This window comes from Phyllostomus discolor, chromosome 7 (assembly GCF_004126475.2).
Source record: "Phyllostomus discolor isolate MPI-MPIP mPhyDis1 chromosome 7, mPhyDis1.pri.v3, whole genome shotgun sequence".
Classification (NCBI taxonomy): domain Eukaryota; kingdom Metazoa; phylum Chordata; class Mammalia; order Chiroptera; family Phyllostomidae; genus Phyllostomus; species Phyllostomus discolor.
Window position 1 is genome coordinate 44,051,025 of NC_040909.2, and position 23,043 is coordinate 44,074,067.

Sequence of the window (23,043 nt, forward strand, 5' to 3'; positions counted from 1 at the left end):
CTGATAGGAACATGTGCTGGGAATCTACAACACATGTTGTAGGCCTCTGGAGGCCTGCAGAGGCTTAAGCTAGTGACCTGTGTCCACATCGTCTCTGACTTTACTTTTACCTGCATTAGATCCGGGCTGCCTGGTCTCTCCTCTTCTTTCTGTGCATCTCTGCAACTTACAAGCTGGTCTTTAAGGGAATGTACTTCAGAGTAATTACGCTAATATGGTATTTTCCTGTTTATATTTTTTATCCCCTGCCACCTGTACATTAAGACAGCAACTTCATGAGAGCAGGAACCTGGTCTAGATTGTTACCTGCTATGTATCTCAGTATTTAACTTTTGTGCCTAACACCTTGCTAGAGCTTATAAGCATTTATGAAAAACTTAATGAAAGAAACTGTCATGACATTGAGTATTCACTCTTCTAACAGAGCTCTTATTGAACAATGCCATAGGTCTAAAAGGCATATGCATAGCTTACAATTAGTATTGTGGTTCAAAGCAATACATCCTTTCTTGGTGTTTTTCTCCCATTCTAACAAAACCCTGTGACAGACACATGGGGCATTCCAAAGAATCAAGGCAGGGTAAAGTAGGGCATAGCCAAAATGGAGATATAAATATTTTGGTTCAGTTCTTCACAGCTTTGATCTCGATGATTTTAGGAAAAATAAATCAAGCATTCATGGCAATCTTGAGTAAAAAAGCATAAAATAACTAACCTTTGTATGCTGGGTCCAGAGCACTTTTTGTGTTTTTTAAAATATATTGTAGACTTAGTTCAGAAAGCAAGTCGTTCCACACACCCATTTGAAAATCATCTACCAATCATGAGAGCCATTATAGTTAGCCCTGAAAATCCACCCTTCATTACACTAGCTCCCTAATGTTAGTGATTATGGCACATATGAAAAGATGCTGGCCCATGATCCTCACTAGCTGTAATTAGAGGATGTCTAGAACAGCCTACTTTCAGAGAACCAAGCACCTTGGAGGACAGAGTAGAGAGTGACTTGGGTATGTTTTTTTTCTCTGTGGGCTTGCTGGAGGCTGGAGAGGATGACAGAGTCCTAGTTAATGGGGCAACAGAAGAGAGGAATATGCCAGTGATCTCTTGGCTCAGCAAACAATTCAGGGACACTAAAAATTACGGAATTGTTTTGGCTCAGGAGCTGGAGGAGTGCTGCCAAGTTCTGGAGACATTCTGAGATCTCCCATGAGCACCAGGCAGCCAGAGGGGCCACGATGAACTGTCTGGGCACAGTTCCTATCATCGTCAAATTGAAAAGAAAATAAATGACACCCTTGGATAGCAAACACAAAAGCCCTTTTCCCTGTAAATAAAGAATAAACACAGATAGAAGATAAAAGAAGATGGACACTACTCTCACAGAGGTAATGTAGTTGCTAGCACTTTGGCCTAAGATAATTTATTGTTAATTATTCATGCAGATACAGAAGATAAACAATCAAAAATTCAAATGTTTGCAGAACATCTTCAAAATATGGATCTAAAGAAAAAAATGTTTATTATTGATTGGCCTTTTCCTATTTGCATATGAAGGTATAACATTATATAACACAAAGATAAAGGGATGTAGCAATATTATGAGTATTTGGATGATGCTCTAACCATTAGAATTCAATATGAAACACCCTCAAAAAAATTAAGGAAAAATTAGGCAGGAAAAAATAGCTTATTTGCCCATAATACAATATACTGCACTTACAGTTTCATTTGAGATATTTCATTACTTTGTTCAGAAACTTTGGTGCAACTGATGCATTTCTTTATTCACTTCCTTAGGATATGACACTATAAATGCATAGGCACAATCTTGATGTTCCACCTTCTAAGTTAGTGAACAAATCTTGGCTGTACTTTGTAGCAATACAGAAAAAAATATGGCTAGATAGAGGTCACAACACTTTTAAACAAATGAAAATCATCATGATTTTATCTGGATAGGAGTGGAAAGTTTTGCATGAAGATTTGCTACTTCAACATATTTCAATAATATTTTCATAGATAGTAACATTTCTTTCCCGTGTTAATGGTTGAGACCACATTTTGGGGGGAAGATTCAGGATGTGGTTTTGTATCTAATTGAATAACTCTGTGTATCCCTAAATATACATGCAAAATGTATTTTGTTTCAAGAATTTATAAACTTTTTGAGATACTAATTTCCTAAAATATCTTGAAACTGGGGCTAGTAATCATGGAGTATGGACATTTGTGTCTGTGTGGCACCTATAGCTTAGAAAGAGAGGACCGCAGTAGAGATGCTTTAATCTGTTACTTACTTTCCTTAGAGTCTCACTAAACTCTTACATGTCATTCTTCCACAGAAACACCTGAGTGAGTCTTCTTACCCCTCTAATCACACCCCACTTATATCCACAGATGCTGTTCAGGATTTCAGAATAAAGTACAAATTTCATGGTGTAGTTTCCAAGATTCTTCACAATACAACTCTGGCCAACTTCGCCAGGTTTTATGCCAGGTTTTTATGTGGCCTGTGATTCTTCTATCCAACCACTGAAAAATCTGCTATATCTAGGCCAAGATCTAGGTGCTAAGAGTACCATGGTTCATAACAGATACATTTCTGGAGAGAGAGAAGTATAGACACACTACAAGGGTAGGGAATATGTAGGATACTATGTAAGAAATATAAAGGCTCCTTTCTCAGACTTGGCTGGGTGGAATGATCGCAGATGTCTTGCAAGGAAAATTAATGTTTAGGCTGACACCCAAAGGACAGAAAAGAGTCAGTCAGCCAAATAGTGTATTATATGATGTGCTAGGAGAGGGAAGGGTTTTCCCCATGCCCTGTAAAGGGGAACATTTTTAAAGAACTGGAAGAATTTTAGGATGACTATCATTGCAAGACCATGCTGCAGAATAAATTCTTTACATTTACCCAATGTACCCTGCTTCTTCACTCCCCTGGTCTTATCTCCTAGGTTGGAAGCTTCTGCTGGGGCTTTTTCTCATGATCTTTTCGATGAGTTCTAAGGCACCCCTTTATGTTTCACCTCTTCTCAGGAGTCTTCCCCAACCACAACATCACCACCTTAGAGAAATTCCCACAGTATCTACTGTGTGCCTTAGGGCATCTATTTTGTATTGTGCTAGGGTGTTACACATGTTACATAATCATGACTATTTTCTGATACCTACATTCAGGTCTGTAAGCTTTGAAGGTAAGCACTGTTGTCTTCATCTTGTTTTACTAGCTTAGAAAAGAAGAAGGCATACCATAGATATTCAAGTTTTGTTTTTGTTTTTTAACAAAAAGGACTGGAGGTAGTTAAAACATCTTATATTCTTGTGCCTGTCTGCAAATGTATTGGTCTAGGGTATAAAATAGGCAATCTTCTCCAGGCATGTACTGGGAAATGAAATTAGTTCAAAACTTCCCAGTGAACACATGAGGGACTTGTGGGATCTTTATGTCCCTGGATAAGATAGAAAAGCAACAGTGACAGAGCCACAACCCAGCTTGTTTTAAAAGGTGTTTACAGACCATGCAGCCTTCTGGGGAGAATACTTAATTAGATTGGAGCAGAAACAGAATAGAAAGAAATGTAAATATTTGATCTCTTTTTTAGTGAGAGGATAGAGTGGGTTTTAATGTGCAAAGCATGTTTTAGGGAATGTTTGGAGACCTGGCCCATCAGAAAAGAAGCACAAAGCAGGATATCAGCAGAGGAGTTCCTTTTCTTCACAGTGTCTTCTTTTAGAAATAATTTTTTCTTTCAAATTAAAGGAGAGCATAAATTGTAACAATGTCAAATCCTCAAAGAGACACATGCTTTAATCATCCTACACAGCACCAGCCACTTTCTTAGCATATCATAAACAGACAAAACCCCTACCTTCTATGGTTGCTCGCTTGGGCTGAATGGTGATGGCTCCTTCTGCAATATCTTCATGCTGGTATAGTGGGTTTACTTTGGATCCCCAGCTGTCTGAGCCCACCCAAAGAAAATGACCCACTTGGTCGGCTCTTTTGGCTGCTGCAAGGATCTGCCTGAAGAAAGGAACAGGAAAAAATATGTTATGACAAAGAACAGCTGTTGAATGTATGCAAATTAGGAATCAAGCAGAAGGAAGGCAAGCTACTATTTCTCAAAGAATAAATAAAGCCAAAAATGTAAGCCAAAATGACTTATATCCTTAATATATAAAGAGATTTTGTAAACCAATAAGGAAAATCGTCAAAGCAGCTTGCAGAAAATAGACAAAGAGTATTAAAAGTCAACAGAGAAAGGAGTACTATGAACGACCAATAAGCTGGTCATTCACATAAATTAGAAAGGAGAAACATATGAATTAGAACAAGATATAAAATTCACTCCTTGCATTGGCCAAAATGTTTGTTTTATTTTGTGTTTTGAGTTTGGCATAGGACTGGAGAAATGAGCACTCTCACTCACTGCTGGTGGTAATGTCACTTCTAGAAAGCAACATGTCGCTCTAAATGAAGGTTTTTAAATTATTAATTAAAATGTACAAAACTTCAGATTAAGCTTGAAAAAATGTACAACCAATGTTTATAAGTAAAATTATGTGTGTGTGTATATGTGTATAAAGGGCAACTAGGTATTTGAATACTAATATTCAAATACATTCAGTAATTGAATATTAATCATTATTTATACCATTTATTTGTAGAGTTTAACTTTCACACAAATACATTTGTTTGTGTTACTTATGATACAAAGGTGTGCTTGCCATTGTAAAAGAGCTAGTTTAACTAAAAAGAAAAGAAAAAAGAGAAACTAGTTATTTATGGAAAAGTTATTGCAATAATATTTTTGGAAGAACATAGGATAGATAAGAGGTAACTGCATTTATATAACAGAGAAAGCTACAACTAAAATCACATTGGTGGGTAATATCAAAGGATAAATGGTTTGCTTGCCTCTCAGGACTTGGAGCTACCACATCCCACAGAGGTATATGGCTAAATTCAGTAGGAGTAGTGGAAAGATTATATATAGAATGGCAAAACAAACAAACAAACAAACAACAATAAAAAAAAACAGGTTTTCTTCTCCTTCTCCCATGCAGGATATGAAATGGTAGTTTTTTAACAAATATTTAAGAAATAGGTTCTGATATTTTGAACACCCAAACAGCAGGAGGTGAACAACTGAGTTAAACATGAGGGTGATGAGGGCAAGGGGGAAGAAGTTAAGATTACCATTAAGTATTCAAATGGTAAGACCCTCTATTAAATTTAAAGAATTCTGGGAACCAATGGTGTGTTTCCCCAGGCAAAGAACAGTTTTTCTGGAAATATCTGAGCTACTCCAGAAAAAGAAACCCTTGATGCTGACATAGATTGATTAATGGAACTTGACCAGTCCACTGAGAGCCCTACCATTTGACATGTGCATAGAACTTTTTAGAATCCTATCCAAATGCGAACTGCTAAAAATCACCCATAATTGTGGAAAATCTCCAATGGTAAAAAAAGAATTAAAAAATTTAACAAGGGAAAAACAGTGTGGGTGGGACAGAGAAAATGTATGAATTCTCCCCTCACTAAAATGCATTTAAGTGGGAGTTATCATATCTTTGATCAAGAGCAATATAGAAACCAAGAAATAGGTTAGTCATAAACAACAGTATGGTGATTGTAGGGGCGAAGGGATATCAGGGGTTTAAATGCTAATGGAAAAATACAATAAAAATTTAAAAACAGAACAAAAAAAGAAATAGGTTAGTTATTAAAAATATAAAATTAAAATTGTGTTAGATTTTAATAAAAATTTCTCCAGGACAGCAAAACCAAAACAAAACAAAAATGCTTTAAAGAATGAATCAAGGAAGACATACATCCAAATAATAACATTTCCAGCACAATGTGCAGAGAAAATAAAGTGAAATGATTTAATAAATAAAAATTGAATAAATTGAAAGTAAAAATTTTTATATTAAAAAGGCTCACCCAGCATAATCTTGAGAAAAAACAAGCATGCCATAACATTTAAGATTTTTGAAAATAATGAGACTATCTTAAAAACTTTCAAGAGATAGCATAATCAATAAAATATATTAAAAAGAACTTTCAAGAGAAAATAAGGACTCATGCACAGAAATAAAAAGCAGAGGGAAAAAGAATGGTAGAGCAATGTCTCACAAATTCTGAAGAAAAGTTATTTTGTAATCTATAATTCTAATATGTAACACATAAGGAATTCTGTTGGGGTCCACCCTGCCTGGTTTCAGGAGTTTAGCCCATGGCTAAGGCTGAGTGAAAGACCTCCAGACCAGAAGTCACTAAGGAGACAAGCTTATCTCCCTGGCAGGAGAGCTGCTTCTGCTCCTTGCCCGGCCCCCAATGCTTGATCAGTTAGCCAATGATGGGTAAGATTCCCCAAGGGGGGAATCATCTAAGATAGGCATGATGATAAGCAAGACAGGCATAATCATCTAGAGAACCCAGCGAAGGACTTGGGGGGCTGTGGAAAAAGGGGGTGATTGTCCCTTGCCCCTCAGCTTTGACAAAGCCTGAATTCTCATTCTGCCTGTGAGACATCCAAATCTCCTGGCTGCCTTTGTCTCCTCTGACTGACTCAAGCCTGTGACAGTAACAAGGGGTGGTGCAATCCACACTGGAGACTGCGGACTTCCTGGGATGATCAGACCTGAAAAAGGGATATGTAAAATCCTGTGAAACCTGCTTGCTGAAGATGCTCTTAATTAGATTATGGAGGCCCAGGAAGGAAATGAATTTAGCTCCTCAAGTGCTGTAGTTTTTTAGGTGAGAAGACCCCAACTCAGTGGGAGCCCTTTTTAGTTCTTTGAACATTATCTATTGTTTGAACCTTACTGCTTGACAATGATTAATGAACTTTACTTGTATTTCTGTGCAATTTGAAACCCAATAAAAACCCTGTGAAGGGAACGATTGGGGTGCTCTCCACTAGAGAGAGTAGCCATGCTGTTCCTATTCCTCCACAGGACTCGGTAGTCTGTGTGTATTTCTCTCATATCTCGAGCATCTGTAGCGGCAATGGATACTGCTGGCTGGTATCCACCACAGAATTCCAATACAAGTAGAATTAACATGATCAGTGGATATTATAGATTTTTCCATCCAAAATTGGAACTTTAAGCTCCCTGCAAGTTTCTAGTTCTCTAACTCATTAGTCACCATAGCTATTTCATGTATAATTTATGTATCAGGTACACTGTATTTCAAAATAAATAGGAGTCCAGACCTTATATTCCCAACTACTAACTCAGTGTGGAGGCAGAATAAGAACATTTTTAGGCATAAAAGGCTAAAATGTTTTATTCAATTTACCCTTTATTAGAAAGTTATTGGAGGAGGGCTCCAGTACAATAAGGAAGTAAACTATGAGTAAAAACTGTAAAAAGCAGAAACATAAAGATAAAGAAAGATGGAGATTTCAGGAGGGAAGCACTCAAGAAAAGTAATGACACTCACAGATTATCTTATATACGAACAATAATGTAAACACTGACTTATATTAAGTGAAAATCTGATAGAGTGATGTTGGGACAATAAGAGAACAAATTGAGCCAATTTCTAACATAAAAGTAATTAATAAATAATATTTAAAATTAATAATTCAAAAATTATAGTATAGGCACATTATGCAGAAAGACTTGAAATAGCTTAAAGAATTAAAATTGTTGCTCAAAAAGAACAAATTCAAAGAGTTTAGAGGAATAGGACAAGAGAGCAATATTTTGAATCAACTAATATGACTAATTGCTTTAGTCATATTTTCAAAAATATGAATTTATTATTTTAATAAAAATAAAATACAATAAATGATTTATGGTTGACCTAGAGGTACAGCTTGTATTGATCTACACAAAGGAAATAAGCAATTGTGCTGCCAAAACTGTAAGCTCATTACTGGGGTCAACCTGAATGCAGAGCACGGGGAACTGGTTAAGCAACAGCACATCCAAAAATGTATGGAGAGCAATAAAAATGTACTTAGTGTGATTTCTACAAGGTATTTTTATAAAAGGGAAGTTAAATTAAAAAACTGCACAAGATTGTTCAATTTTTATATAATGAAAGCTGGCCAAAAATTCCCTGCATTTGTATATATATGCAGTTAAAAGTATAGTGTCATTCATATGAGAGCACAGAAAAATATGGACACCATAGGCAGAGGGTGGGCAGGTGAGAGAAATGTGATTTTTTTTTTAGCTGAAATGAATAGAAATAGATACATGAGAAGAATATGTTATTAACAACAGCCATTCACTGAGGAGGTGCTGATGAATTCTGAAGAGGATGAAAAGATGGTGAGAAACTAAGTGGAATAAGAAAGGAAAGAAGAAACTGATGTAAATACCAAAAGCGTTCATTCACTGTAAATATTTATGTAAAACTGTGGGGTTATTTATTGAGATAAATAAGATTAAATCATTTAAAAATACTTGTTTTTTAAAGTGAAATATGAATTGCAAAATGTGAAATAAAAATTTTAATGTGATCAAGGCTCTATTGGGGAAAACTTATGTATGTTTAAAAAGAAATTATTACAAACATTAAACTAGAATTTTATTTGTGGTTCTCTCTGAATGTTAGGATTGCATGTTTTATAGGGATTCCCTAAAACCCTAGTTTGTGATTTTTTTCTCTCACCTTCAATTTTTCTAGATAATCAGAAGGCTGCAGTAAATTTAAGAGTCCTTGTATTAAAGAGTAACAGAAAAAACTTTTCCACAGTTTCCAATGGATTTAAACTAGCCATATATTATTTTTATAATCAGAATAAAGTGTCCCAGAAAATAATTCACTCTTGTCTAAAATCCAAACTATTAATACTCATGACTGATTTATCATCTTAGTTTCAAAATCTAGATGCTAATGTCTTCTCACTGCAATTCTCTGACAAAGTATTTGAAATTAATGTTCTAAGAAATCTCAAAAATTTCCATCTACAGTATAAATCTCCTGAAAACAGAAGTAACATAACATTGTAGGTCATTAATACTCTTCAGATATCAGTGTGTTTAAGATTATGCTTTGGAAGAAATGTATATATATTGAATTCTATTACTGTGTTTGAGCTATTATTGCTATCAATACTATGAAGCACTGTATAAATTCAAAACACACAAATAAGTTTCAACACAAACAGAATGAGCATAGTTATTGAGAGGATTTTATACATTTTTACATCCCAAATTACACCTCACACTACCTAAAAATCAAGAGTATTAAACCAACTCATTACCATTGCTATTTGCAGTAAAACTTTATGTGCTGTGTATAATGTATTTAAAAATAAACATGAAGCCATACTTTACCAATGTATTACATATTTCACAAATGTGTGAAATAGGTATTAAAAGGATTTATGAGATGATTAAGAAGCATGTCAGTAGAGTTGGCATAAGAACAGACACATAGACCAATAGAACAGGATAGAGAGCCCAGAAACAGACCCATGTCAATATGGTCAGTTAATATCTGATAAAGGGAGCAGGAACATGAAATGGAGTGAAAATCACCTCTTCAATAGGTGGTATTGGGAGATCTGGACAAATACATGCAGAAAATGAAAGTAGACCACCAACTTACACCAAACACCAAAATAAACTGAAGATGGATAAAGGACTTAAATATAAGATATGGCACCATAAAAATCCTAAAGGAAAACATAGGCAGCAAAATTTCAGACATCCTGTACTGCAATATTTTCAGATATATTCCCTAGGGTGAGGGGTATAAAGGAAAGAGTAAACAAATGGGACTTCATCAAACTAAAATCTTCTGCACAGCTAAAGAAAACACCAACAAAATTGAAAGGAAAACAGCCATATGGAGAAATATATTTGCCAATGATACCTTGGACAGGGGTTTGATCACCAAAATATATAAAGAACTCACACAACTCCACTCCAGGAAAACAATCCAATTAAAAATTGGGCAAAGGATCTGAACAGACACTTCTCCAAGGACTACATACAGAGGGCTCATAGACACATGAAAAGATGCTCAGCATCATTAGCCATTAGAAAGATGCAAATTAAAACCACAATGAGATACCACCTTACACCAGTCAGAATGGCCATTATAACCTACAAACAACAAGTGCTGGCAAGGATGTGGAGAAAAGGGAACCCTAGTGCTCTGTTGGTGGAAATGCAGACTGGTGCAGCCACTGTGGAAAACAGTATGAGATTTCCTCAAAAACTAAAGATGGAACTACTTTCTGATCCAGCAATTCAACTGCTGGGACTATATCCTAAGAATCCTGAATCACCAATTCAAAAGAACCTATGCACCCCAATGTGCATAGCAGCATTATTTACAATAGCTAAGTGCTGGAAACAGCTTAAGTGCCCATCAATAATTGAGCGAATCAAAAACTGTGGTCCATTTACATGAAGCAGAAAGAAAGAAGGAACTCCTCCCTTCTGTGACATCATAGATGGATCTGGAGAGCATTATGCTAAGTGAAAAAAGCCAGGCAATGAAAGACAAATACCATATGATCTCACCTATAAGTGGAACCTAATCAACAAAGCAAACAAATGAACAAAATAGAACCAGAGACTTGGAAATAAAGAACAAACTGACAGTAACCAGAGGGGAGGTGGGAGAGGCTAATGGGGGAAAGAAGTGGAAGGGGCAAGCAAAAGAATGGAATAGAGGACTCTTGTTCATGGATAATGGGAGGGGATTGACTGTGGGAGTGGAAGGGATAGGTTGGCTGAGCAATAGTGGAAAAGGTGGGACAACTGTAACTGAACAATGATAAAAAAATGAAAAAATCTGGAGCAAAAAGGCAGGATAATATTATAAAAACAAAATTATCTTAAATAACTAAATCACAAAGTGTAGAAGCAAATGTCCTAAGAGCAACAGAATCAGCATTTTATAAGGAGATAAATAATACATTTAAGGGGTGATCAGAAACAGTTTCCATGGAGAGCAAGTATGCAAGAACAGATACCTTGAAGAACAGATACACTTTCAACAGGTAGAGGAGAGAAGAAACCCCATGAACAAAGAAAAGTCATGTTGGAGGAGTGATTAGGATATGCTGGAGGACCAGAATCATGTAATTTGAGTAGAGAATTGGGTGAGTGAAGATAAGGCATAAATGTAAGAATGGAACCACATTTTAAGGCATCATGAAGTTCAGAAAGGCAAGTATGTATTTAAATTGTTAAAAAGTGGGCATTAGGCTAGGCATCTTATTCTTCCACTGAATGCCATTTATGGACCATATCCTATGCACTAAGCATTGTAATAGGGACTGAGGATACTAAAGGAAGTCAAAAGAAGCACCATTATTGACTACATTTTCTATGCTGTACTTTATATCCCCTTGGTGACTTTGTAACTACCAATTAGTACTTCTTAATCCCTTCACCGTTCTCACCCAGCCCTCTGAAGCCCTTCACTACTGGCAACCATCCGTCTATACTCTGCATCTATGAGTCTGTTTCTATTTTGTTTGTTCATTTTTTTTTGTTCTTTGGAGTCCACATGTGAGTAAAATCATATGGTATTTGTATTTCTCTGTCATATATCACTTACCATGATACCCTCTAGGTCCTTCCATGCTGTCACAAATGGTAAGATTTTAATCTTTTTAATGGCTGGACAATACTCCATTGATAATATAAGTACTGTAACTTTTTAACCCACTCTAAAGTAATATAAAATAATATTGACTGTACACTATAATTTAAAATAAAATAAATAAAAATAATTTTGGTAACAGATGCCATAAATTGGAAGAGGGTCTAGAAGATTATTGTAGCATAGGCTAGAATAAAAAAATAAGAGACATTATCTCTGTCTTAATGATGCTTATAATCCAGTAGACTACACAAACACTAAATAAACAATCAAATGATGTAAAATGATATCAGTGACATAAACTATGAGTAATTCACCAAAGCATCATTATTTAGAGAAGTCAACATTGTTCAGAAAGCAATAGTAGAGATGGCATTAAGCTGATGAAGTGAGAAAAAAACAGTGTTCCAAGTAGGTGGATGATAACGTCCAGAGGTATAGGTGGGAGGAAACACAAATGGCTCCTGTGCTTGCAATACAGAAGGTGATAGAGTGTGGACTAAAATAAGACAGGAGTGGGATGAGGCAGGATCTCCATAAAAACAGCTCAAAAGTATCTTCATTGTGTTGATGGGAGAACTGAGGCCTGAAGAAGTTGGGAAGCAGGGCAGGGGTCAAGACACTTGTGCAAGTGAGACAGTGTTCATGTAAGCAGCATAAAAACTTCAGGTATCCCAACTTCAGCTGTAATTCTCTGTCCACTAGACAGCCCTGCCAACAATGATCAGAGCTTAACACTGGCAACACGGATGGATTCAGACGCAGCACAAAGGGTACACGTGGAGGGGAGACACAGACTGGGAGGCTGGCCATGACAATAATGCAATAATTTAAGCAGGGTGGAATAATGGGCTGGGCCTTCACACTTTACCCTTGATAAAAGATAGTAAGCTTCAAATTCAATGATATAGTATATTAAATTATAAGACAAAGATTTAGTAAAACCAACATAGCTCTTTCACATCAATATAAGTATAACCTGTATAAGCTCTTTATAAGAGAATATTCATTTTTTTAAAGAAGGAACATATCTTTGTCCTGGAAATTTCCTTACTAGGAATTTATAAGTGCATATAATATATACACATAAAATAATATATTGGTATATTATACATTTGTATATTTATATTATATATTCACATGTATATATGTTACATAGTCATATATGTGTATATTTGTGCACACAGATTTGTGGAAAAAGGAAGTTGACTGCAGCATTATTTAAAATTGCAAATATCTATAATCAAACTTAAATGTCAATCAAAAGGAAGCAGTTAGAGAAATCATAGTACAGACATAAAATTAAATTCTGGGTGGCTACTAACACGTAATAGATGTAGAGGTACTGATATTCAGGAACCCCAAAATAAAATGGTAAGTAAAGAATAGCAGGGACCAAATGCAGATGTACACATGGTATGTAGCAGTTTGTGTAAAGTTTAGACTGTTTTAGGAGAATATAAAAGAAACTGGTAATTAGACAATTAATTTGGAAAGAAGTCAGCTAGGGAACAGAATGAATGGAATTTTTCTTTCACCCAAATATTTTTATATGAGTTTTTTATCAGATATAATTACTGTTAACTCTCAAAATAAAATGGAAGGAAGGAAGGAAAGTATTCGGGACAAGTTCAGCAGTGGTCAGGAAAGAAAGCAGGGGATATTTATGTTCTAGAAACATTTTTGTGGTTAGCTCTATGTGGTTTGGCCAACCAAGTAACAAATGAGTAAAAAGAAACAAGTTTACAATAAAAATTGTTTTATCCTCACTTGAGGACATGCTTATTGATTTTTAGAGAGGGGGAAGGGAGGGAAAGAGAGCAGGAGAGAGACATTGATGTGAGAGAGAAACATCATCCATCAGTTGCTTCTCACACTGAAACCACCACCTAGGTATGTGCCCTGGCAGGGGATCAAACCCATAGCCTTTTGGTTTATGGGATAATGCTCCAACCACCTGAGCCACATCAGCCTGGGCTGTAATCAGATTTTTTATTCCAAGAAGGATCAAGATAAGGAAAGAGAGAGGAAAAAAGTAGATTGAGAATGTAGAGCTATAATTTGCATGGTTTTTGAACATATCAAATCTAAAGCTATAGAGATACAACCAGAATTATGACATTTTTTTTCATTTACATTAAGGAAAACCGTCTCTGGATAAAAGTCTGTTACATTTGGATTTATTTTTAATAAAAGAAGCTATAAAAGGTTAGTGGTTTTCTCTTTTTATAAGTAACTGAATACATTACTTTGCTTATAGGTAGGAAATCCAGGAGAGGACTGCAACATACTGCAACTTCTATGATTCACTACAATTACTTGCGTGGGGTAGAAAAACCCATGTACCCTTTGCTATTATGCAATTATACATTTGATTATTTGCTCTCTCTTTCCCCCTTTCTCTGCTGGTATCCTGATCTTTTTACTTCTCAAAGTAGCAACATGCATATTAACAAATTTCACCAGTCTTCCTTACTTTATATCCTCATCATTGGCAAAAATCACGACAGCCCTGGAGTTGGGGGTGTCCAGGAGTTGTTTGATAATTCTGTCAAAGTCAATGGTCCTGTCTTTGCGCTCCTGGGGTATTCTCACGGACTGGGCAATGCAGAGCCCACCTGTTTAAGAAAGGAAAGCAAAGTGTCAGTAAAGTTCCTAAAAAGATACTAAAGAAACTGGGGAGAGTAACTGGGGAGGAGGGTATTTTGAATTCTGAGTGTACAGCACTTTCTTGATGATATTGCTGAATAAGGGAGGCTTAAGACATTATGCTGAATCCAGAGTTATTACTCATACTTGGTGAACTTCTGTGGTGTGACACAGCCTCATTCTCTTTATAATGCACTTGTAAATGGCTAATTATTCCCATGGATACCAATCATTTATTCTGGAGGTAGGTTGAGGTTGACGAAGTGGGTGGGAAGTTTTTAAAATGAATGCAATACACTACAATAAAGTAACCATAAATAAACTATAATAATAATAAAAGAAACAGGTAAAACTTATATTTATCTCTGTGACTTCTAGAGTTTGCATTCCAAGATTTTATTATATTTCCTTCATACCCACCCCAATTTATAAAGCTTAGAGCTAACGACATAAATCAAATAAAACAATGACAAAAACACCACTAACAACTATTATAAATCATAAATCATAGTCACAAGTTTTTATCTACCATGTACTATATGATACCCAAGCCACAATTGTTTTATGTATGTTTTTATTTCATCTTTAAAATCTCATAAGATAGTATCACTTATTTTATTCTAGAAGATAAGAGAATTAAAAAATTAGTTTACTCCAAATTTCTCAGAGCTGTTATAATATTAATCGACATCATGAATTTCAAGACAGTGAAATATGAAACCATTTACTAAGCAACTTAAGCATCTGTTTCAAGAAATAAGAGAAAAATACTATAAAGAACTTTACACTAATAAATTCAACAACTTAAATGAAGTGGAAGAATTCCTTGAAAGATACCAACTACCAAAACTGAATGAAGAATAGATAACCCAAATAGTCTTATGTATATTAAACTACCAAATTCTCAGTTAAAAAAAACTTTCATATATAAAATATCCAGGCTCAGATGTTTTCAATGTTGAATTCTACCAAATAGTTAATAAATAAAATATAATTGCCACAATCACTTCCAGAATAAAAAAGGAGAGAAAATAATTCATTTCATAAGGTCTAGATATTACCCTAATACCCAAGTCAGATAGATATTATAAAAATATACAAAGATATATTATTCATGACCACACTTTCAAAAATACCCTTAAAATCTCCAAAACAAATACAGTAATATGTAAAAAAAGAATAATGCATCATAAACAAGTGGATTTCATCAAAGGAATGTAAGGCTGATTCATTATTCAAAAATCAATAATAATTTGTGTATTATCAGAATAAATTTTAAAAATACATAATCACCTCAATACCTGCAGAAAAAGTACTTAACAAAATTCTATATACATTATGATAAAAACTGTAAAACTTGGATTAGAGGAGAAATTTCTTGGCCTAATAATAGGCATCTATAAAAACATTACAATAAACATAATAGTGAGAAATCACAAATAAAAATTTTCCTTTTTTTACCACTACTGTAAGCATTCCACTGGACATTCTTGTCAGAGGATTAGGGAAAGAAAATGAAAGAAAAAGCATACAGATTTCAAAATAAAGAAATAAAAGTATCCCTACTTGCAGATAACAGAATTGTCCTTTGTAGGAATCCCTCTTAAGAAACTGCCCCAAATCTCTTGGAACTAAAAAGTGGGTTAAGAAAGGCTGTGGGGTATCAAAATACAAAAGTCAATCCTATGCCTATATATTAAAACAATGTCAATAACAATGTCACCCAAAATGCAGTGCTTATTTATAAGTCTAACAAAATATGTCTAGGACTTATATGTTGAAAACTCTAAAACATGATGAAATGAAATTCTAAAAAATAATTTAAATAAATGCTCTCCAATGTTATCTATAGATTCAATGCAATCACAAACAAAATCTCAAGTTTTAAAAAAATATGTCAACAGCCAATTCTAACATTTATACAGAAAAGCAAAAGAAACCAGAGTAATCGAAATAACTCTGAAAAAGAACAAAACTGGAGAACTCAACCAAGATAAAATTTATTATCAAGTTACCATAATCAAAACAGTATGGGATTGGTAAAATGATGGATACTTACAGATCAATGGAACAGAATAAAGTTTCAGAAATAGACCAACATAAATGGAGCCAACTGATTGTTGGCAAAGGTGCAAAGGAAATCAGTGGAGAGAGGGTAGTCTTTTCCATAAAGGATGCTGGAACAATGGGATATCCATAAACAGAAATAATGATTTGATATTATTTCTCATACCTTATCCAAAAATTAACTTCAAATAGATGATTGACCTAGTTCTAAGTTTGAAACTAGAAAACTTTTAGAAGAAAGTGGAAAATCTGTATAATTTTAGGTTTGGCAATGAGTTTTTGGCTATGACAACAAAAGAACAATCCATAAATAAAAAATTGATAAATTGGATTTTATAAAAATCTAAAACTTCTGTTCTATAAAAAATAGTATTAAGGAAATAAAATCAGAAGCCAGAGACTAGGGGCAGATTATATATCTAATCAAGTAAGCATATAAAAAGATGCTCAATATCAGTCAATAGGGAAATGCTAATTAAAATACAATGATATATCATTATATACCTGTTAAATAGTGTTTTTATTTTTTCCAAAGCTAACAATACCAAATACTGGGGAAGATGCAAACAAATAGAAATGCTTGTTCATTGCTGATGGGAATGCACAGCCACCTTGGAAAACACTTTGACATTCAAAAAATGTTAAATATAGAATTAACATACCAAGCAGAAGCTCCAATTCTAGGTATTTATCCAAGTGCATTGAAAATTTGTGTTCACACACACAAGTGTTTATAGCAACTTTATTCATAATCACTTAAACTGGAAAGAGCTAAGTCATCTGTCAAGAGGTGAATGGATAAACAAACTATGGCACATCTACACAATAGAATACTCATAAGCAACAATAGGAATTACTGTTGGATTTGTGGAAGAACATGAGTAAATGTTAAATGTATGTTGACAAATGCAAGAAATCAAATTAAAAAGACTCCGTATTTTAGTATTCTATTTATATGACATTCTACAAAAAAACCCAGACACAAAACCATAGGTGTAGAAAGTAGATCAATGGATCCAGGGGTTGGGAGAGAAAGGTGGGACTGACTAAAGGGGCCAAACAAGGGAATTTGGGGTTGTGGAATTGTTCTGTACGATACTGTGGTGGTATACACATAACCCTGTATATTTATTAAGACCTTAAGAATACACCAAAATAATTCAACTTTTCTGTTTGCAAATTTTAAAAAATCAAACAGCATATTACAGGATTCTAGATTGGAATGCAAACTGTGTCAATATCTAACTGTATCACAAATGTATGAGGAAACTTCACTGAAGGTGATGAGCAATAAAGGAGTTGACATAAACAACTTGAAAAAATAATGTTTGACTTGAAACTCTAAGCAAGACTAATGACAAAAAGCAGTGTACATAAAATAGCTCTTTGATTTGTAAATTTTTCACAGGGATATGAGTTAGCATTTCTGGATCTGCCTTCCATATTTGAACAAAACAGCAAATAAGTTGTAGATAATGAGAGCCAGGTTTCTCACTGTTAGAGAAAGAATTATACATGAGCAAAACTATAAGGATAGGATAAACCATGAGTTCTAGAGTGAGAAATATCAGTGTAAATTCATGAGAGAGACAGAAAGAGAGAGAGAGAGCGCGAGCACACTTGCATACAAGAGCTAGTTTAGATACAGATATATCCCAGCACCATCCACTGAGAAAGTCTAGAAGGAATGGCACCCCATAGCACCCAACACACCTAGTGCCTAGCCCTGGATGTTGGTTTTGAAATATCATCTTTCAACCAAAAACAAAAAGAGGTCCTTTTAGAGAAATGGCTTACTTTAAGGCTGGGGTAGGGCCTGACACACAAGATGAGACTTCAGTGTTGGGAAGCAAGAAGTACACACACAATAGATATAGATAGATAGTGTGTGTGTGTGTGTGTGTGTGTGTGTGTGTGTGTGTGTGTGTTAGGTATGCCAAAGGACAGAGGAACCACCTGAAAGAGCACCCAATGAACAAAGCTCAGACAATATGAACAACAAATTAAATAACCATGGTATTGAATGATTATTCAAAGAATACAACATATACCTATGAACCCATACTGACACAACTAAATGACTAGACAAATAAGAGAGAAGGAATGAATGTTACTTACAGAAAATCCTCAAATAATAAATGTAGAAGGAAAAAGGAAAATGGCATATCACCATTAGAACATTATAATAATAACTGCTGCACATAAGATCCACTGATGAATGCTGAAATTAATATAGGAAACTGTCAGAAAACACTGAATATTTTTCTTCCCCCAAATATTTACTAGTTGCTCTGGTGGTTTTAACATATGCCTACAACTTCTTTAATACTCTTCCTTTTGAAGAGATGGGGATTAATTCCCCTTGATGTAGGCTGGACATAGTGACTTGCCTCAAAAAAAATGTGGTTAAAAAAAGTAACTTTTTTAAAGAGTAACTTAACAGTGGAGAGATCTGGCAGATACTACTTTAACTGAATCACTGAGTTAACAGCACTAGTGGTAAGTCATGGTGATTTCATGGGCCCATATAATGTGATGACAAGGGCACCCCTTGTGTGTTTATTTCCTCCTGAATCTACAACCCTCATCTAATCATGAGAAAATATCAGAAAAATCCAAATTGAGGGACATTCTATAAAATACATGATTTGTGATCCTTAAAATTCTCAAAATCATTAAATAAAAGACTGAGAATCTAAAAACTAAATTGCATCTTGGGACAGAAAAGAGGACATTTACATAAAACTGATAAAATATGAATAAATTTTGTAGTTAATGGAATTTTTCATTATTAATTTTTTAGTTTTTATAAATGTACACAGCTTATTTAAGGTATTTACACTTGTGGTAACTAGGAGAGGGGTATATGGGAATTATATTTTTGCAAATCATCTATAAATCTAAAATTACTTCAAAATAAAAATTTGTATACACACACACACATCAACCTACCTACCTCCCTACCCACCTACTATCTAATCTACCTATCTACCTGTCTAGGTATTATCTCTAATAAATTCTTATTTGGGAAGTAGTAGATCAGGCCCAGGAATCTGAACTTTTAACAAAAGAGTTAGGCCGGTGCTTATCATGCATTAGTTTACCTAGATAACTTATTAAAACACCTATTTCTGGTCCTATCTTAAGATATTCTCATTCAGTGAGTTTTGGGTGAAACTTCTGAATTTGCACTTCTAACAGACGCTAAGGTGATGGTGTTGCTGTGAGTCTGGGCACTGTATTTGAGCCCACTGCACAAGGTGATACCTCTGCAGGTGGCCACGGGAGAAGATTTTGAGGGACATCTGCTTGGACTCTCAAACCAGTTGTAGCCAGTTCAGGTAAAAGTAGGATTCACACATACATAGTTTAATCCAACATTTTTAGGGATCTCATAGGATGGATCATATACTTTATTAGAAGGATTACGATGATACAGAGAGAGAGAGCATTTGGAGAAATTCTCCTGGGTAATGATGACTATAGTCTCCATGCCATAATTCCTCCCAGTCTGGAAAACATCACAGAGCCAGGAGGACAAGACCATGTGCAGACTGGCCTGGACCTGCTGAGAGAAGAAAAGAGGACTTTACCACCTTCTGGGCAGAAAAAGGGAAACAATACTGGGTAGAAATCCAGCTTCCTTCTAATCAGGATTCAATTATAGCTGAGCGATTAAATGAATTAGAGCAAACTCCATTTGATGATGTGATTAGTGGAGGGGCAGTGTATATTCTCAGATTTAGGGCACACCCAGTGTGCACTGGGGGGAACTGAAGCACAGAGTTCTGTGATCATAGGGTTGAGAGGTTCACCCATTCTTACAGAGAACTGCCCATAGGTGATTGAAATTAAACAACCCAACAGAAGAGATAAATTGGCTATTAACATGGTAATAGGGATGAACATGTTTATAAACCTAAAGTGTAAAAAAGAACAATTGGAAAACAGGATGAGAAAGAAAACATGCTGTTTTGATCTTCTGCTCTTTGAGGGCTTGAGTGGTACCTGCTGGAAAAATAGTCATTTTATTTGTTTCAGATCCATAAGAGCATGCAGCAGGCTTAAACATTTATATATATTGTACATAGATGACTTCAACTCAAGCATTCAATTTAGACCAAGCATGTAATGACAGAAATGAATCATTGTGAGAAGATGAAGCAGGTCCTGTTTGTCTGCCAGCAGGGAATGAAGTGGTTCCCATACATGTACACACAACAGCTAGTATTTGGATATCAGCTGGCCTCTTTCTCAATGGTGATAACTCAGCACACTATATTCTCCTCTGACCTGTAACCATATTCTCATCTCAATCTGCTGCCCTATCGAATGTAAACTTTCTCTTTATGGATTGTGTCCACCCTCACTCCCCCACAGTAGACTCAACTTCCTGCTGTTCCATCTTTCACGTGTTACCTGGTCACCAGAGTATATGCACAGCCTATATTGAGAAGACATTGGTTTAACATCAAGAGCTTAAGAATATAACTTTTGAAGGGCATTTTATTTGCATGTGAAAACTAGATGGAGTTTGACAGTGCTGGTTGGCATTGCAATTAGCAAATTAATTCACACTTCTGTGGGGAGAAAACATATAGGAAAATTTGGACAGTATCATCGTAACTGTTGCAAATAAAGAGGCATGTCACAGACAGAACAACTCCATCCATGACATGTCAGCTTTGACTGAGAAAGCCCACTGTCAGTGGCTTGAGTGGATACAAGCCTCTGAGGTAATGGAAAGAATTTCTGAGTCCGCAAAATCAATTTGCTCCTCAATTTGGAGCTGAAAACTGGTCAGTTTTCTGTCTGGCTGTTGTAGCTAGCAATTTGTAACAGCAAGAAGAACCTCAGGAGTTGGACCACAGATTGTTTCCTTTAAAAATTCTTTTCTTTCTCAAATGATTATGAATTTGTTTCCACCCAATACGCAGAAGAAATAGGAAACCATTTAAAGTTTGCAATTCAATTCTGTCAGAGTTTATAAACAATACAGTTCTACCAATTATTTGGTCTCTCATTTAGACAAGCCAATGCAATTTCGCAAATAGTATTTATTGAGACTCGATTATGTGAAATGCTCTCTAGAATTTTTTAGAGAATAATATGTGGAAGCAGTAGAAGGAAGCCTTAAAAATAACCTTGTTTAATTCCCCATTATTGATGGGGAAAATGAGGTTCAGAGAGTTTAACAGGAATAGTGCTAATCATAGTACAAAGATTGGCAATCACTGTGTTTGTTGATGTGTTACATACCATTCTAAGTGCTTTGTATCATTGACATATTATGTGGTCATACAAACCCATGACCATATGATCTAGGTTTGCAAACATTCCCGTTTGGACAGGAGGAAATGGAGGTTTTGTGAAGTTAAGGAACTCATCCCAAATCACAAATTTAATGGCAGAGGTAAGGCTGTGTGCTTGTGTTCATATACTTTACAAATGCAGAAGAGAGTAGGACAAATATTATACAAGCAAAAACCAATGGACTTAACATCTTGTTAGAGAAATCACCAAAGGCTTTATGCAAGATATTCACTCTCAGATGGGCCATTTCACATCTGGAAGGGTGATAGTGGAAGAATACTTAATGGAGAACAGAGACAGGTCAAACTGTAAATGTCATTTTGGATATGATCGTTCAATCCTCCATTCCCCCTTCTTTCTGTGCTAATAGATGTCTGGTTGTGCTAATGGTGGTGAGGTTCAAAACAATAGCCTATAAATGATCAGAATCAAAGGGACCAATTTTGTTTCCTAATCTCCCAGACTGTCTTCAAAGTAGGAAAGATCATGGTCATCATGAAACAGGCAAGAGTTTTCTGGGGCCAGTTCTGGGGAAAATAAAAACAAAAAACAACCTGTTCTTCTGGGGAGAGAGAGATAGACTAGCCCTGTTCTTCCTCCAGCCTTGCCAATGTTATGTCTGGAGCTCTTATTGTCCTCTTGGCACCATTGGGCCACAAGCGAAGTGATAAAAGCTAACACATTAAAATGGTAAAACAGGAAGATAGAAAGAATCAGATTCCCTGAAGCCAGGCAACACTGAACAGAGAAAATGCACCAGCAACCACTTACCTGTGGACTTCCTGAAATTTGAGAAAACAACTACCTCTTTATTTAGACTATAGGCATTTAGCATTCTGTTATTTGCATTTGAATGCATTCCTATTTTATCCTTGCCTTCAAAGAATTTCCAGCCTGGTACAGAAGGGGGAGAAAATTGCTAAGAGTGAAAGAGTTTCAAGGAAAGCAGGAGAAGGACCAGGACTTACCCCTGCAATAGGGATGCTGGGGAAAAGAGACACATCAGCACCTATGAGGATATATGGACTAGAGAGCTTGCTGGGAGAAGGAAGCAGAGTGGAAGAGTATGGAGTCATATGGAAACTGGAAAAAGCACCCAGGGGTGGAGGAAAGTGGGAAAAATTTGGTGATAAAAACCCATTTGTTGTTGGAAGCCTGGCAGTTAACAGTTCAGGGCTTTTGATTTTCTTTAGTCACTAACTCTGCATAATCTTTGACATATCCATGTCCCTTTCTGGACTGACAAGGGAGAAGAAGGAAAAGAGAAAGGCAGGGTACAAGGACTGATGAACAAACAGCTCAAGAATATGCCCAGCAACCAGCATATAAATAGTCCTTTGGGGAGCATGGAGAGATGAGCTTGCTTAAAAAATATAATAAAATGTAGTAGTTAGACTGGTGAGGTTGTGGTT

At 35.5% G+C, this 23,043-nt stretch overlaps 1 protein-coding gene across 2 annotated transcripts in view; it reads right to left on the reverse strand.

Moving 5' to 3' along the window:
* The window catches only part of GRM7 (glutamate metabotropic receptor 7), an 853,913-nt gene that overhangs the window by 417,167 nt on the left and 413,703 nt on the right, over window positions 1-23,043 (reverse strand). For both annotated transcript variants that reach the window (XM_028518977.2, XM_036030861.1), the window contains exons 3-4: window positions 14,079-14,220; window positions 3,879-4,033 (exon numbers count right to left, since the gene is read on the reverse strand). In XM_028518977.2, coding sequence (XP_028374778.1) covers window positions 3,879-4,033; window positions 14,079-14,220 — 297 coding nt within the window. The remainder of the gene's footprint in view (window positions 1-3,878; window positions 4,034-14,078; window positions 14,221-23,043) is intronic.